This window comes from Lipotes vexillifer, unplaced genomic scaffold, assembly GCF_000442215.2.
Source record: "Lipotes vexillifer unplaced genomic scaffold, Lipotes_vexillifer_v1.1 scaffold951, whole genome shotgun sequence".
Taxonomy (NCBI): domain Eukaryota; kingdom Metazoa; phylum Chordata; class Mammalia; order Artiodactyla; family Lipotidae; genus Lipotes; species Lipotes vexillifer.
In genome coordinates, this window is record NW_006793664.1 from 2,607,560 (window position 1) to 2,626,152 (window position 18,593).

At 41.5% G+C, this 18,593-nt stretch overlaps 1 protein-coding gene across 1 annotated transcript in view; it reads right to left on the bottom strand.

Annotated features, from left to right (window-relative positions):
- The window catches only part of FAT1 (FAT atypical cadherin 1), a 123,811-nt gene that overhangs the window by 6,169 nt on the left and 99,049 nt on the right, over window positions 1-18,593 (bottom strand). Inside the window, exons 12-26 of the mRNA XM_007466552.1 lie at window positions 17,053-17,206; window positions 16,019-16,252; window positions 14,572-14,961; window positions 13,058-13,272; window positions 12,660-12,797; window positions 10,270-10,413; window positions 9,551-9,748; window positions 8,331-9,132; window positions 8,053-8,184; window positions 6,533-6,690; window positions 5,441-5,903; window positions 4,379-4,532; window positions 4,138-4,248; window positions 2,048-2,679; window positions 1,206-1,343 (exon numbers count right to left, since the gene is read on the bottom strand). Coding sequence (XP_007466614.1) covers window positions 1,206-1,343; window positions 2,048-2,679; window positions 4,138-4,248; window positions 4,379-4,532; window positions 5,441-5,903; window positions 6,533-6,690; window positions 8,053-8,184; window positions 8,331-9,132; window positions 9,551-9,748; window positions 10,270-10,413; window positions 12,660-12,797; window positions 13,058-13,272; window positions 14,572-14,961; window positions 16,019-16,252; window positions 17,053-17,206 — 4,063 coding nt within the window. The remainder of the gene's footprint in view (window positions 1-1,205; window positions 1,344-2,047; window positions 2,680-4,137; window positions 4,249-4,378; window positions 4,533-5,440; window positions 5,904-6,532; window positions 6,691-8,052; window positions 8,185-8,330; window positions 9,133-9,550; window positions 9,749-10,269; window positions 10,414-12,659; window positions 12,798-13,057; window positions 13,273-14,571; window positions 14,962-16,018; window positions 16,253-17,052; window positions 17,207-18,593) is intronic.

Here is an 18,593-nt window from a genome sequence, read left to right on the forward strand (position 1 = left end):
TATTATCTGGCAATTAATTTTCATAACTAATTTGACCATAGCTTATTAAAGCTATTTAAGAGTATTAAGAATGATGTTTCAGTGAAACAAACTAGGAAAAGAAAGAAAATGCTGACAAAATTCTGAGGTTTACGAAGAGTATTTAAGGACAAAGATATAAATTATTACATAAATCAGCAACTCTAATGTTTTAGAATTAAACCTAATGAAAGAAAGAATTCTACTTTGTTGTTGGTTTAATAAGCAGTTATGTCCATATACTTCATCACTAGATAATACACACAGGTGTACCTTGATATCATACAAAACATGCTTAAAGTGATTCAGGAATGAATGGAACGTACTTATGGCCATCCTTAGTTTAGAAAGGTCTCTTCAGTGTATTATGGGCTATTTACTCTGGATTCACAAACAATTCAGTTTACACATGGCATTTTTACGCAAAAAAATTACTAATTCTGACATTCAAAAATTTCCATTAAAAACTCACTTTTTTGTATTTCTGAATATTGACAGTTTTCTCTACTGGTATGTGCTAATATGGTAAAGCTGGTTATCAATGCGATTTACCCTCAGATAAACAAAACTGGCATCAATGATCCCACCGTCAAACCTTCTTCATTAGAAATATAATCAAACTTACTAGCAATCTCTTAAACTGTGCTCTCAGTCAGTATGCTCTGATCCAAATGGGAGCTGAGGCCGCAAGGGAGTTGGGGGAAGAGACAAATAAAACCTTGTAATACCGCAGGTGCCGCTGAGGTTGCATGTTTCAGACTATGGCTTCTCCTCTTAGGGCTGTGAGGGTGTAAGTGTGTGTGCACGGGGCATGCTCAAGGAAGCTGTTACAAGGGTTTTTAAAAAATCCACATAACTTCTATAATATTCACTGTTGTGGAAAAAAGGTCAAAGTGAAATTAACCAATCAGACAGACATTACCTTCCAATTAATTATATTTTCTTCCTTATTACTGACCAGTTGCTACAGTTCCAATACCTAGAACATTTTAAATATTTTCCCTAGTTGGAAGTTCATGCAAGGCTGTCCAAGGTATTGTCTAACTGTGGTCCGAAGTGAAATGTGAAGACCATGTGAAACCAAACCAGGGGCACCGGGCACGTCTACCTGACTGTGCTGCAACACGTGCGCAGGGCTGTGGACAGCAAGCAGGGGACCAGGGCATTTCAGGTGTGTGTGTACTCACCGTTGTCGTCACACAGCTCCGACTGGAAGGAGCTCAGGGACTGCACTTCACACAGGCTCTCCCGGGCACTGTACGGCTGAGAAGGCTTTTCCTCCAGTGGCTTTTTGGAGAGACAAGGATCAAGATCCACTACTTTAGCTAAAAGGAGGAGATGACAGACAAACCAGTTACACTCCATGAAGGCAGAGACTCTGTTTTCTTCCCTGCTGTATCCTGATGCAAAGCAAGCATGACCCACAGACTGCCTGGGATTTGTTTAGTGAAAGAACATCAAAAGAAAAAAAACAGAAACATCTGAAAAACAAAAACAAAAACCTACAAATATAGCTTGCAGACTCAGAGAGAATAGAAATTTGCAATAAACCTGCCTGTGGACACCATTAGACAACCTGGGGAATTAATTTGAAAATGGTACCTATAGATTTTTTCAAAGCATCAAATATATGTCAGGCCACTTAAATACCGTCACTTTCTCTGGCCACGTTAGGAAAAAAATCCTATTATGCAAATGCCCTCCCAACTATTTTGTCATAAAAGTCCCTCCAAATTATAGTTGAGAACCCACATCAATTACAAAGATAAAATGATCTTTCCAGATTAACTGGAACATGACTAGATTCAATTCCTAAATTAAAATAACATTGCAGCCACAGTGCTCAGCCAGGGCTGGGGCATCAGGAAAAGCTTTCCAGTTGTCCCAGAGCTCTACAGAGTCTGAGCACATTCACCACGAACAAAGACTCCGCAGCTTGATCTGAACCACCAGAAGCTCTGGCAGAACTTGTCATCTCACAGTCCATTGCTCAGCAACATTTTATCAAGATTTAGAAAGTTGTTCTTACTATCATAGTCGAAGTCCCAGTTCGGCTTCTGGATTGAGTCACTGTCAGAAGGAGAGTTTGAAGGAGGCGGCGGAGGCAGGTTTGGGGCCACGCTGCAGACGGCCACAGCCTTCCGGTGTCCGTGCACAGACTCGGGGTTAAAGGTGCTGAATTCGGGGTGCTCAGGTATAGCCGATCCTTCGAAGGAGTTTCGGTCAAGGTTGTTTCTAGAGTCGCTTGGAATGCTTGGAGTGTAGGAGATAGGACGGACAGGCACCTGGGGTGGTACATCAGAGTACATGTTCTTATTTAGCTTTGAGTCAAAATACGGTCTTTGCAAGAAAGCTGCGCTGGGTCCCAAGTGTTTGTCCTCAGGTTTGGGCTGGTGTTTCTTCCTCCGACTAATCATCTTGCGGCAGAAGATAAACAGAAGCACCAGTAGAAAGATGCCCGTTATGAAAACCACGATGCCAATGCCCTCAGCCAGGCCTATGTCCCAGGGGGTCGACACGTACTGGTTCGGGGTGACGTCCTCACAGTGTCTTCCTCTGTACTCACGGCTGCAGTTACAGTGGTAGGAACCGTGTGTGTTCTCGCAAAGGGCCCCATTTCGGCAGGGGTTGCCAGCGCATTCATCAATGTCACTCTGACACCTGCCAAGACAGCCCAGATTGAGGAGAGAGGCCTTTGCAACATGAGCCAGAACGTACCAGGCCTATGACTCTTAGAGGCTAACGGCTAAGTCCTCCTGAATAAGATCCACCCAAAAATACACTACCGACAACAATAACTACACAAAAAAACTTTCATGGAGTAATGAATCATTTGATCCCATACTCTGAACATTTGGGAGATAAACATTATGCCAAGTCAATCTTTAACTGCCAGTTTTCTAAGGATTCAACAGATTACTAAATCAAACTCATAGGCTAAACCTCAGTTTGTCTTGATTTCTGATCCAGAAATTTAGAATGTGCATGATAAATGTACTTCAAGAGACTAGGTTAAATTTCTCAGAAAATGTTCCTGTTTGGAAAAATGACAGTTCCATAAAGCATGTAAAAAGGCTAAAAAACTCTGTCTTCCGTTTTTATATGCTTCTCCCTGTTGAAAATCTCCCTCAGACCCTCACACCCTTATGGACTCGTCCGCATGCGATCCCCTCACCCCCGCCGCCCAGCCTCCCGCCTTCCCAAATGGGCATATTTTGCACCTGCACAGATCCACCTGCCACTTCGAACCCTTCCTCCTTTAACAAAATGTATCTGCTTAACATCCCCTATACTCACCTAGCATTACAATTTTGATTACTGAGACATTTTTGTTAAACACATTGAGTATTGTCTAGAATTAAAGTAGACTCACAAATGGAAACCATGTGACTGATGGCAAAATTCAAGACCACAACCACCACAAGAGCAAAACCTTATGTGAATCTCTGCAGGCAGGTCGTGCTTCAAGCCTTCTAACAAGACTGATATGACGGTGAAGGCTTTTCCAGATGTACAGCACTAGGCACTTACAAGTAACAAGCACCAAGTAAGACTTCACCAATTTGGTTTAAAAACTAAGGTGAAATGGCATCTGGAACTAAAAGCCACTTCTTTCAAGGTCAACAACAGGCACCTTAGTGCCTCATTTTCTTCACCTGGAAAATAATTATCACCTCTCAGGATTATGGAAGGCTCACAGAAGATACTGAGAGGTGGAAAAAGATTTTAGATGCTACATAAATGATGAAAAAACGTCATCACTCTCATAGATAGGTAACAACTCCTTGGGTGTCTGCTTTAAAAAACAATCTTACTCATTCCTTAAACAGTTACTTCCTGCAAGCACCCATACATTCTTTGTTCATAAATAATGTTTTTAAAGTATAGAAGCATTATATATTTAAAGCATATAACATTTTAAACATTATAATATATTCATTTGGCTCAGTATTTTTTTATTTTAAAGAATGAAAAGATCAATTATACAAGGAGCCATTATGAGCTCTGAATTCAAATCCTGGAGCAACATAGTCCAAATTAATGAAGTTTTGCTGCACCTGCTGATCACTGTGAAACTACAGAGAGGTGCAGATACAAATCTTGAAAGAAGCCCGTTACCTTTCTCCCCTAAAACCCGAGTCACACTGACAGACAGCACCATCCAAACTGTCAAAACACGTTCCACCATTTTTACAGGGTTCATCTTTGCAGTAGGGACTAAGCTGGCACCTAAAGAACGGGGAAAAAATAGACATAAACCAAATACTTCTAGTAACAATTGAATGTATTTTACACACATGATGACATTAGAAACGCTAATGTTAAAATTAACTATGAAAGCTAAGAAAACTCTACATACCTCTGACCAGTATATAATCCTCTACATTGACAAAGGAAGTCTCCATTGTCCACAATGCAGGTGCCACCGTACAGGCAGGGGTTGGAGGAACACGGATTGATGCCCACCTCACAATAGGTCCCTATGTACAAGGCACTGCACTTGCAGTAATAACCTATATCAGCAAAAGGGAACAAAAAGTCCTATCATTCAGTAGCTCAAAAAAGAAGTCTCAGTATATTCGTTTTTTTTTTTTTTTTTTTTTTTGCGGTATGCGGGGGTCTCACTGTTGTGGCCTCTCTCGTTGTGGAGCACAGGCTCCGGACGCGCAGGCTCAGCGGCCATGGCTCACGGGCCCAGCCGCTCCGCGGCATGTGGGATCCTCCTGGACCGGGGCACGAACCCGCGTCCCCTGTATCGGCAGGCGGACTCTCAACCACTGCGCCACCAGGGAAGCCCCAGTATATTCGTTTTTACTTTTAAGTTTAGGTGAAGATTTAGCTCTCCAAGACCTGTAAAACCTAGTAAAATTCCCATTCCCTCTGGGTAAAAAGTTGTCTACTGCTGGTATCACCAAAACACAGAGAACTGAAGAGAGAACTCATAACCAGCTCTAGTCCACCATAATTTACGAGGGGTCCAAGGCCTTTTGGAAAACCACTTTTACTCCCACCTAGAGCGAGCAAGGCTAGCAGTCCCCTTGCTGGGCCACTGGAAGAAAGGAGGCCTTAAGAAGAACTACGTGGAGCCAATTCTAACCCCCAGGTCAGTGTCCGTGTGGCCGGAGAGGAGTTCAGGGTCAGCTGTGGTTTCCTGTGGCTACTGGTGCAGAATGAGACGTGTTTGGAAACACGAAGCAGCGCTGCTGCAGCTCAGCAGGAGAGAAACTGTCCCCTCCAGCCGCTGCTGGGATGCATTCATCCGCTCCGCTAGAGCATCATGTATGCTACTCAGATCCCATGCTGGCTGCAGGATCTGACAAAACTGATTGAATAAAAAGAGGAAGAGCAGAAATACAGGGGGAACTTCCCCTCAAGCGCATATGCGTGTAACGTTTAAAGAAGGTTCACTTGTGAAGCTTACCTCCAGTGGGTGAGGGGTGGCAGGCGCCTCCGTTCTGGCATGGGCTGCTCGAGCAGTCTTCCGTAGCTGTTAACAAGCACCCAGGAGACACATCCACCAATTCTTCAATGTGTGCGTAGCTCCTTGGTTTGTTACTTAGAGGGAGTTCCTGCCCATTCAGATAAATGGAGTCCATGCAACCCCTGAAACCACTGCCAATCTGGGGGCTTCTTCCATGCCTTGAGCCCTGCTGACGGATGTGGCCACCAAAAAACACATGGCTATCCAGGTTGAGGGTTTTCAGCGTCCCCGGGGCTGTGCCTGACGCGGTGTGGACTTGGTCTAGAACCAACCTGGCATAATTTCCATTCACTTCAAGAGACACCACGTGCCACAGCCCATCGTTGACCTGGATGCTCTGGACAGAGACGATGCCTGGGCCGCTTCCACAGTCGAATTTGTACTGTAGCCTTCCGTTGTGGATCTATGACAGAAACAATCACTGTTCAAGTTACTCCCATGGACTCTTCACGCACAGTCTCAGATCATGTTTGGTGACTGAAGGAAGAAAGTAAGCCCTCACGTTTAAGTACTACAGAACACACGCTCATTCATCGTACAGATAATAAAAATGGACCTTTCAAGGATATCAAATTTCAACCGTGTATCCTAAAGGCGTCGTGTGACTAATAATGAACTGTACCAAACAACAACCAAAAATAGCACCAGGTTTTATCAGAAGTCAAAAATGAATCATGCTAAAAAAAAAAAAGTAGGCAAGCGAATTATCACTTCAAGCATATGTATGACCTTTCTATAAACTCCCTATAATATTACTAAGGTGTAATATCACTTAGAGTTTGAATGTTAACAGTCACAGGTACCTAAAAATGTTTGTAAAAAACAGAAGTAAATGTCTATGTCACCACAGAGCAAAAAGAGCTTTTCATTCTACAAAACTTATGTGTAAGTATCAATGAACCATTTAAATGAATAACTCAACCATTTCATTTTTATTTTATTCTTTTAAAAAATGGACAATCTGAACATAATATGGAATTTATATTTTAAAGTCTCCCACAATCTGAGGTACAAATATGCAAAAACACTCACCTCCAAGATGCTGTAGTCAGTCCCGCGAGCGTACATGACAACCGCGTGGGTGGAGTATGTTCGCAGCCTCATGGTCAGTTTCATCTCTAACTTGTTTTCATTTTCCATTAGACGATATTTCACAAAGCTGTTTCCAGTAAATGTTACGGATGAACTCCCTGTGAATCACAAAGAGGAAAAAATAAATCAGAATCAAGTTTAAATATTTTTGTAAGTGTGTCCCCACACTCCCGCCCTGACTAATTCAAGTTTTGGATCTATGATTATAACATTATAAAATGCAATTCAATGGGAAATGTCTACTTGTTTAATAAACAGCACAGCATAACTGGATCTCCATTTGGAGAGAATATGTTAGACTACTGTATCACAGAGAAATGAATTCTAAGATAATAAAAGACCTAAATATGAAATGTCCATTATAAAATTATTAGAAAGCAGTTTAGGAAAATACATAGCCTGAAGGTGGTTTGGGAAACCTTCTCAAGCAAGACATAAAACAATTCCCATTCTACAAAAATGATGAAAATAATATCGATCCAGAGATGAAAATTGTTTTGTAAAATTATGCAGAAGTGACAAAATAAAAATTAGACAGATCAACAGCATACAGACAGCATTATGCAGATGTTTTCTGATCAAAATACACAAAGAGCTCCAGAGCTCCAGACATTAAAGATAAGAAACAGACAAATAATCCAGATAATCAAGCAAATAATAGGAACGGGCCAGTCACAGAAGAGGAAGCGCTAATAGGCAATGACCAAATGAAAAGACTGCTTTCACAAGTAGCCAGAGAAATGGCAATTAAAATAATTAGATATCATTTCATGCTTATTAGATGGGGGGATTTGTTTTTTAATTGAAAACCTTCAATATTAGCAAAAGAATGTTTCTTCACACATGACTGGAAGAAACAGGCACTGGCACAACTTTTGGGAAACTAACATAATGGTATATCTAAAAATTAAAAGTGTAGTTCACCTTTGACACAGGCAAGTCCCAGTTTTACAATCTGCTGTACAGAAATGAAAGCACCAATATGTAAGGATACACGTTTAAGGATTCTCGTAACACAGGAGAACAAACTGAATCTCTACACATAAGCACCATGTTGAATAAATGACGGTACAGCTATGCTGCAAAATGCTGTACAACTATTAAAAAGCACTAGGACTTGGCAAGATGCTCATAACAGAGGAAAAGAGGACTGTGTTAGATGTAATCACTCCTCAGTTTCTTTAAAAAAAAAAAAAAAGATGTGAAAGGAAAAGGAAAATAAATCTGTACGTATGGGACTGTATGTTCATATGAGCTCTGATGAGAGAGGAAGAGCATCAAACTATTAACTCAGGAGGAGTTCAAGAGGAAGGAAAAGCTACTACTTTATTCGCCTCTATGTCTGACTTGTTATAATAAACATACTTTACAATACTTTTCAACTCCAACAAAGAAGAAAATAAGAAACTCTGAAAGTTACTTTTTTAAATACAAGTACTCTTAACTATTGAACCTCTCACCTGGGCACTGGCCAAACTTGCCACCTGGACAGACGCAGCTGTGTGTCTCCTCTCTGGGATCAGTGACACATTCAGATCCTTCAGGGCATGGACTGTCTTCACATCCATGATGGACAAGTGGGCATTTTCCCCCTTTGTTTAAAAAAAAAAAAAAAAAAAGGGCAGAGGGGAAAGCTAATTAATAGGAATTTCAAGAGAACAATCTTTAACGTATAGCCTTCAAAGGTCGTACATTAAATGACCTGCACTGCCTACTTCCACGTGCGTATGTGTGTTACCTGTGCAGAGACACACAGCTGTCCTACGGTGGCGCGGGGTCACAAAGCTCAGTCTGGCCGTGCTATGTGTTGACATCGCACTTTCATCCACGGACACCTTTTCGTCACAGAATCTCCAGGGGCAATCCAGCCCTGCACAGAGCTTCTGGAACACATCCAATATCCTCACACCACTGATCTCCTCAATATCCGTCACGGAAGAATTAATCTTGTGCAGAAGTTGTTTTGTTGAGACCTGGGCGCTACCTGATTTCTCTACAAAAAGCAAGATGTCCAGGTGTGGATGAGGCTCGGAGGGCTGCAAGCTAACAATCTGAATGTCACTCCTCCTCACGCCCAGGATGTTCCGCAAAGCTCGCTGGAAGTTGCGCCAATAGTCACCAACGAACTCTTCTGGGGTGAGGTTGGCAAAGCGGATGGCCACAGTCTGGTTCAACATCTCCTGCGTCACTTGTGTGATGTGCACCGTGACATCAGCCGCGGTGGTAAATTTCCCATCCGTTACGCTGACGTTGAGGAGGTACTGCCCTATGTCCAGCTTCTTGTGGGCTATCAGTTTGCCCCCCGTACTGGAGACAGAGAAGAGGCTGCCCATTTGGGGATCGAGGCTGTAGGTTAACGTGTCATACACGTCTTGGTCCGTCGCGTGGATCTTCCCAATGACACCACCTGAGTACTCCTCTCCAAAAGCAGTAATGAAAATCTCTAGTGGCAAAATTGCAGGAGGATAGATGCTCTCTTCAATGACTCTAATGTCAATGTATGTCAAAGATGACAACTGAGGCTTTCCGTTATCTGCCACCTACGAGAAAAGGGAAAAAAAAAATCACCTTCATCTATGTCGTCGTTTACAACTTAATAAAAATACATTTACATTGTTCAAGTTCTAAAATATTACCGATTGTTAGATATTAGTTCTCCACATGAGAAGTATTATCAAGGGACAGGATAAATACTTCTCTCTAGCCCTTTCACTAATTTACGTTGAAATTTAGCTCTACCAACGTCTATGACAAAGTAACCAAATGAATAAATAAGCCCCCACGAAGTGCCATGGGATAAAAATGAAGGTCTGACTAAAAAAACAGAAAAAGACTATAATTCTAATTCAGTTTTGTCTTCTCATGCAATGTAAGCTGTTTACACAGGACAAGATAACCACCAAAGCAGCTCTTCTCCATATGAGTCCACAACAAAATCATACAGACAGACTTTGATACCTTAATGTGCAGTAAGTAATGATCGTTCACTTTCCTATTTATGGCAGCTGCCGTCAGGAGGGCTCCCTGCTGGTTGACTTCAAATGCCCCCTCCTTGTTTCCACTCACGATGCTGAAGAAGAAGGGAGGACCATTGTGGGAGGAGTCCCTGTCCGTCACTGCCAGCTGCAGCACGCTGAACCCCACGGGCTTATTTTCCTGCAAGAGTAAGAGAACCACACAACTTTCAACAAAACCCCGTCTCATGTGCACGTTTTCTATAATATGAAATTTACAGAGACACTGCCGCTCCATTTGGAAGGAGACAGGAGGGGTGGTGGTGATGGGAAGGAGGGGGCTGGAGGGGAGGGGGCACGTGAGGAGAAAGGTGTGGGGGGAGTGAGGGAGGGGTGCCGGGAGGGGTGAGGGAGGGGAGGCATTGGGAGGAGGAGTGGCAGGGAGGAGGGAGGGTAAGGGGCAAGGAGGAAATGCAAGGGCAGAAGGTAAGGTTAACAATCAAGCTAGGGAGAATATCTTAAAAATCAAAGCACAGGAAGAGATGACAGCATCTTGGAAATGCTCATCTTTTAGTATTGGTGGAGACTCCTGTAATGTCACTATTCCCATTTTTCTCAAAAGTAGTATTTGGAAAAGAAAGATATTTCAAACGAACTACTGAGGCCAAAAAAAGAGCTTATTTCAACAGGGGTGCGTTCAGTGAGGCTTGGGCCCAGGATCACCTGGATGATCAGGCTGTAGTTTCCCCTGGAGAAGATGGGAGCATTGTCGTTGACATCAGACACGTCTATGTTCACGGTGGTCGTGGTGACTCTGGGTGGACTGCCGTTGTCCGAGGCCTGCACGGTGAGTGTGTAACCCGAAATCTTTTCGGGGAAAAGATAAAGAGAATCATGTCCATTTCCACAAGGCCCAAGCGCAGGGTTCACAGCCTGAAGCGTACTTCTGATTACTGGAGGGGCGGATCCGAGGGCCTGCCATTCCCTGTGTCCTGCAGGCGGGCAATTCCCTAGCTTACAAACAACTGATCTGCAAAATGTAATGTATCTGCTCGACAGAAAAAGTTACTAATAGGGATGAGAATCTCCAATGCTTCTCAGAAACGTACTTGTTCCGTTAAACTGTTCTAACTTTGAAAACCTGCAGATCTATTAACAGAAATTAAGACAGAAAAGTAATACAAATGATGAGAAAACATCACATATGTCGAAGGCTGTTGTTTAACTAGTGGCGGGGAAGGCAACTTTCCCTCCGGCCCCAGTGTGACTCTGAGCCAGACAGAAGCAGGCAGACAGCAAGCTGCCTCCCGCCCTCGAGGGCTCACTCATTCTCAACACTCCGCTCACCCTCCCCCCAATCCATGTCACTCTTGGATTGTAGTCAACTGTCTAAATCTCCCAAGATCCTCTCTTTGGGACTTCCTACAAAAGAAGGTGAATTAAGTGAGGTGGCCTCTCTTCCAAGGACAGTTTCTTTAAAGCTCTCTCTTCCAGAATGAGCCGTGAAGAGGCCAGGAAGCTGGCTAACCCCCAGAGGACATGCTGCAGAATGTCAGTCCTGAAAGACGCTCCAACAAAGAGAGGGCGACGTAGCTTGGGAGACTCTCTTTTGCTATCTCACAATGGACATGAGTATACTAAAGGATCTGGGAAGTGTTTCAGTCAAAAATACTAAGTTTTGTTCTGCCCAGCAGTACTGCAATCCTAAGCATAACAGTCATGCTTCCTAAACTCTCGGAAAGTCCCCGCTCAAAAACAACAGGTCAGAAAAAGAATTAAAGAATGGACTTTGATGAAATATCTCAGCACTACCTCCCCAAATTCCTCTAATCTTGGATTTACCCACTACTCTTCTGAAATTACAGTCTTTATTATCATCGATGTCCTTCCAATTCCCCAAACCAAGGCTCTTTCATTTCTCCTTCACTTCATTACCTGAGGCAGCTCCCCTCCTGTCTGTGAGAGCACATGACTAAGGGGATGGATGGATGGATGGATGGATGGACGGATGGATAAAGGGAGGGAGGGCTTGCCTCTCTCCTTATTCACTCACTTTTGCCTCAATACCTCAGATCACTTCCATAATCATCTTCAGAGGCATGTGCCATATATGTATTTCCAGCTTTCAAGTCTCTTGACTAAAATCTCTAAATACTGGCTGAATAGTTTTACTTGAATATGCCACTTTCCTCTACAAATCAGCATATTGAAAACCACGTTCAAGCACCTCTCCCAGTGCTGAGTTTACGCCCTGTGACCTCCTACTCGTCTTTAATGGCACCACCCAGTCACAGCAAGACTGAAACGCACTGAGTCATCTGCCACCTCTGCTTTCTCTGGAGGGCCATAGCTGAGCTCCGTGGACCCTAATTTTTCCTCTACAAAGTTTCCGCACTTGTCATTCACTCGTCATTGCTATTTTCCCAGTTTGGGCTCTTGTTGTTTCATAACTGATTAACTGTCACTGTCCCTCCCACCTCTGGGATAACACTTAGACCTGCTGTAGGACTGGTCTTCAGCAACCACCTCCTGTGCTGTTACACCTGGGCTCACAGCATCGGTAACCACCTAATGCCTGCAGTGCCAGCCTGAACCTACGATCCTGGTTTTGTCTGTGGACTGTCATCTGTTCCTAAAACTCTTCATCTATCTCTCCTCCCTCACCTGTTTGTATGATCACTCTACTCCAACACAACTGAACAGAATCACCTAAAGACACCCCACGTCTCTTCCTTCCTCCATCCTTGTTCCCCAGGTTCCTCACAGGGAATTCCCTCCTGTCAACACTATGGTTTCCTGAATCTGCTATTATTTAAAACCCAGCTTCTATCTCCATGAAGCATTTCAAAACACTGGTGCCAACAGTAACTTGGTCCTGAATACAAACTCTTATTATCCAAACTTCACATTACTATGAAACACATCACATATTCTGGAGATCTTCATACTACAACTGCTTTTCAAGTATTTATATCCTGCTTGTCACTTACTGAGAACAAGGCTGGTTCTACCCTTTTAACACTTCCCAAAATGTCGGCAGAGGCGAATACAAGGCACTTCCATCTACTGATCTGATAATCTGTAAACAATCTACGTCAGATTTTTCCACTTACTGTTTCCCGGTCTAGAAGTTTGGTCACTTTCACTTCTCCCCTGGCAGGGTCGATTGTAAATGGACTTCCCTGATTGCCGTCTATAATTGAATAGTGGATGTGGCTGTTTGAAGGTCCATCGGCATCATCTGCCATAACCTAGAAAATATCACACTCTGGTTTAGGAGACAGATGAGGGAGGGACAGAAGTCTACTAAGCAAATTTCTGATATTAACAGCTAGTTTGTGTTAAGGCAATCATTTATAATAGAGTCAGTAACTAAAGAGGCTAGCAAAAGACATTTCCCTATCTTCAAATTATCAGTATTTTCAAGTAAGGCCACTACAAAAACTGGATCAATCTCACTAAAAATTCTTGCAAAGACCCAGAAGAAGACTGTAGGGGAAAAGGTACGCACCGTAATGACAGACTGTTCAAGAACAGCATCTTCACTGATCACTGCCGTGTAGGTGTCTTGGCTGAACACTGGGGTATTGTCATTGATGTCTGTTACATTGATGTTCACAGTTGCAACATCACTCAATGAAGGTGTGCCCCCATCAGTGGCTTCTACAGTCAGGTAATACTCATGAGAGCTTTCATAATCCAGATTCTCAATGATAAATATGGCCCCTGAACAGAAAATCAAAATTACTTTCCAGTGCTTTAAAATGCCACCACATTCTCCTCCTATGACTAAAATTTTCAGTTCAATAGTTTACTTACCATTTATGTATGGTTTCTAACTTCTTTTTAATTCAACAATTAAAACATGAATTTGCCCATTCTTGGAACCTTATTTATTTCTCTCAGTTACTTTCCTGATACTCCTTGTGATATGTGAATTGCTTTCCTAGTCAGTACTCCTTATGTCCCCCTGCTATAAAAATGATAACATTTCTTATCTCTTTTTAATGATAGTTTACTACAGACTTTAATGAAATAGAAAACACAAAAATTCTGTTCTTTGGCTTTTCATTTCCTTTTCCTTCTCATACTTTTTCTTTTACAGAAATGTACATCCTTTTAAAAAATCTCCAGAATAACTATTTACATCCCATCATTTAAAAAAAAAAATCCCTTTTTGATTTAATAATTCCTTTAACGTCTTTCCTTTTAACTTCCTTATAGTCTACCCTACATAAAGAGCCCTAAAAATAACAACTTTATGATATGTGCTAAAAATACATTTTAAAACAGCATCATCACACACCTACCCTTCATCTGAAAGCCACATACAATTAAATACAGTTGGAATGGAGCAATTTTTTACAGAGCAATTTACTTACAGCTATGTTAGATGACAGATTAACAAGACTACAAAAAGTATTTATGCAGCCAGAGTCAATAGTGCCAATGACTTCTGACCTTGTTGGCAGTCACTCAGTAAGTGACTCAGTCCATGTACTTCGACGGTTGTCTATAACTAGCATAATGAAGAGATCAATTTAATGAATTATCAGATGTCCCCCTACTGAAACTAAGATCAAAGAGGTCGAAACTGCTGTTTCACCTGGGAAGCTACTTCACGTGAGATCCACGTGGGCCACAAAGAGGAGCCATTCCGCAAAATCTTCTACCATGTTCAATCCTTTACCTTTACTGATTTATGACATCTTATACCTTTACTAAATCACTAGAGTATGATGCTTTAATTTTCTATTTAAAGGTAATTTGCTTACAGTTATAATGGATAAGTCTGAAATGTATTTAATACATTTATTACTAAATGTATTAAATGTATGTATAGTTTAAAGTCTTCTAAACCACTCTGAATCCCACTTATGATAACAACACAAAGAAAACTTGGGTCTTCTCTTTTAGAGTATCTATTGACAATGTATGACCTGTTTTTGTACCAGGTGAAGTGTTGAGCAATCTAGCCTTTTTTTGCAGAATAAAGGGCTTCCTCTTGTTTGCATGGCAGATTACCTGTTTTAGAATCTATGCTGAATTTCCCATGTTCGTTTCCACTTATTATCGAGTAGGTGATTTCTGCATTTGCTTCAATGTCCCTACTTGCTGCATACACTTGAAGAACTTCTGTTCCAATGAGAACATCCTCAGACACTGTGGCACCATATTCACGGTATTCAAACACGGGTGGGTTGTCATTTATATCCAAAACGGATACAACAACAGTGCCGGTAGCTGTCAACCTTCTTGGCAAACCATGATCTACAGCTTTCAGAGTTAGAGTGTATACTGCCTGTAGTTCTCTATCCAAAGGTTTTTCTAACTGAATGATTCCAGATAATTCATTAATGGAGAACTGTCCATCAGCAGAGTTAATCAGTGAGTAGGATACCTTCCGATTCAGTCCTGTCAAGACATGACATCACGTCAGAATGTTTTATTTCAAGAAACGTAAACAAATTATTTTTTTTTAAATCCAGCATACATATGAAAAAGGGAAAATGCCAATATACATTATTTTAAAATTCTTATGACTATGACCTTAAAATGTAAACTTTAAAATGAGCAATTTGCTGAGTTAAAACAAATATAATTTCATAGTCATCTGGCTTTTTCAGACTACGTTATACAGGAACTTATGCTGTAACAGCCAGCAGATCTTTAAAAATAAAGCCTATTTGTTATTTAGCTTCAGTAACAAAGATTTATTTGAAAAGTAACATTTTTGGTATTCTTCTGATTCTTCAGTGTTAGAATGACTGAAGAAATTATTTTTATTCTCTGCTATCAAAATGCTATGAATATATACCTTAGAGTCTTATTTTCTCTATAAAAAATTGGAAAGGTCTGTAAAACTATAACAATATATCGTTTTCTTCTGTTATGTTCCTATGATACTAAATCTCTTTGTCACTAATGCTTTATTCACAAAAAATAACACTCCACTAATTAATTCAATGGGACATAAAGATCAGTTTATCTCATCACTAAGCAGAATTTTAGGGGTACCACAGATACTTTACAACAGTAAGTTCACTGGGCACAATTTTGAGACTTCAAATATTCATTAAAAATGAGTTCATTGGGCTTCCCTGGTGGCGCGGTGGTTGAGAGTCTGCCTGCCAATGCAGGGGACACGGGTTCGTGCCCCACCCAGTCCAGGAGGATCCCACATGCCATGGCGGCTGGGCCTGCGCTCCGCAACGGGAGAGGCCACAACAGTGAGAGGCCCACGTATCGCAAAAAAAAAAAAAAAAAAAAAAAAAAAGTTTATTATTTTGAAGATTTCATTCCATTTTCAATGCTAACACGATTTTTAACAGTAGCATGACACCGGTGAGTTATTCAACATGCATGAGGTAGGGGCCATCAGAGGAGCTGAATGTGGAACAATGCTCTACAATAGGCTCCTCCTCAGGTCACAGTGCATAGTTTGAAGGCAAAAGCATCATTTGGGCGATACCTGCATCCACATCCGTGGCCTGTACCCTTGTCAGGAGCGTGCCAGGCTCTGTGTTTTCAAACACAGTGATGGTGTAAGGATCAGCAGAGAATTCGGGGGCATTATCATTCACATCCTCTAACGTGAGCACAATATCAGCTTGACAGAATCTTCCCCCTCCATCCGTGGCCTTGACCAGAAGATTATATGTTGCCTGGTCCTCGCGGTCAAGGGGGGCTAATGTTTTCAGTTCACCTAAAAACAAAAACAAATGGGCTCACTTGAAATTTAAGATGTGAGTGCAAGAGCACATCTTTCTTCCCCTTTTCTCTTACATTTAGAAAATCTGAATAACAGCCTTCCTTTGGAGAACAATTTTATTAGTGACAGAGTCAGCAGCTGTGGGAGCCCTCAGAGCTGGAGGGTTTCAAACCCTGCCAGGTCTAGCTCTAAGCCTTAAAGATCTCTAGGTCAGGACCTCTCGCATTATATACAATGCCAAAAAGCAAAATAGCTGCCAATTTACCAAATTGAAAATATTTTTAAAGTGACTCAAAAATTAGATTCACATGTTTATAATTAATTTGGGGGGAGCTTAATAGAAAACTGTTACTTAACCCCCAATTTTAACGAAATACAAATTGAAAGAGAAAGTCCTAGAGGTTTAAAGTAAAATACCACTCAGCATTTTAATGAATACACTAAATTATAAATTTATGGTCACAAATTCAAGAAAACAAACTATATGTAAAATGGATAAAGCAGAAAGTTTGAGATATACTTTAACTTCTGAGTTTTTTTTTTTAAAGGTGATATAAAAAACATAAATTTTAAATCCTCGGTTCAAGTAGGTGATTGTTGCTGTTAATTTTTTATCTCACCCCAAATTTTACACATTGAATTGCTGTTTGCATTTCTAAAAGATGCCATTTTTGAAGCAGGAGAGTAAATTTTACAAGAACAAACTGTCATTTCAAATTTTCTGTGTGATCCAAAACCACCCACGTGTGACTTTGCTGGAACACAATTAGTTTTGCCCCAAACTCTACCTTTACCTGTGTCTGGATTTAGTTTGAATTTTTCTGCACCTGGACCAAATAATGTGTAAGTAATTTCGGCATTGGAACGGATATCTGCATCTGTAGCAGAGACCTGCATGATCAATTTCCCAGGAAAGGCATCTTCTGGAATCGTGTCGGAATATAAAGTCTACAAAGATTTTAAACAATACTGTTAACATAAAACATTAAAAGGTAACATGACTGCCAAGGGAGTAACAGAAAAGAAATCATTTAACTTTGGTCACAGAACACATGGGAAATGACTAAAACTAAAATCCAAGGAGCTTTCAAAACTATTTTTCTTACAAAAACATTTAAAACAGAGAGGATTCATATAACAGTTAACAACCCCATACGCTGAAAGAGCCTGACCTGACATTTAACCTACAGAATTCCGAATACTTTGATTTAGTTTCATATTTAATTTAATTTAAATTCTTATGAGAAAATACACATAACACTCCATTTTTACCTAAAAATTAGAGAGAATACAAGCCTGATACATTACGTCTAATTTCCAATACAGGAATTTATTGTTTGCAATCACTCTTAAAACACCACCAAGTAACTGCATTTGGGAGAGAAGTGAACCTCATGTCACGGGAGAAAACAAAGGTTATCCAAGGCCACCTGGGAGGGGGGTAAGTGATGCTCAGGCCAGGGCTCTCTTCTGCCCTGCTCCACCCCGTCTCTCTTCAAATCTGACCTGATTCTCAAACACAGTGAACGGTTGTTTTCCAGTTCCAAATATTTAGAAATCCATGCCGTAAACCAAAACATAAGAAAACAGGTAAGACATTGTATTTTCTTAATATGAGCTCAATTTTAGGTGAACTATGACTCATGAAACAGGATATTTTGTAATACTGATGATTTCGAATGATCTAGTGTCCTAATTAATACCAAAGGTGAAAGGAAAAGTGTTGAAAAACAGCAAAACACACACATTTAGTTTCTATAAGATACATACACACGCACGCACACACAGAATCCTGCTTCCATAAACCACTGTCACCAAAACCATGGATTGGAATGAACTCCTCACCCCTCAGAAGTCCCGCTCTCCCCCCAGCTGAATTATTCGTATCCATTTCCCGGAGAACAGCTCTGCCCCTCTGCCCACCCAGCTACACACAGCTCATGCCCACTGCGGTGCTCTCCACCTCCCCGCCCCCTTCCAAGTCACCTGCTCCCCGACCCAGCCTTCCCTTTACCTACCACACTCTTCTTCCTTCTTTTTACTCCCAACTTTCATCACTGGCCAGATCTATCTCCTGGTTAACACACACCCTTTAATCTCCTGAAATCAGGCGTCCACCCACATCACCACACTGGGACCGCCGTCTCCAAGCCAGTCACAGAACCCAATGGTCTGTTTCACTCAGTCCGCTTTTTATCTCTGTCACACCTCTGCTGGCCATCCCGCCTCCTAAAAGTTCTCCCCTCCTTTGCTCTCAACTACACTGTGCTGGTATCTGCGCTCTCTTCCTTCTGCCTTCTTTCTCTCTAGGGGGATACCTGTCTCTACTCTTTCC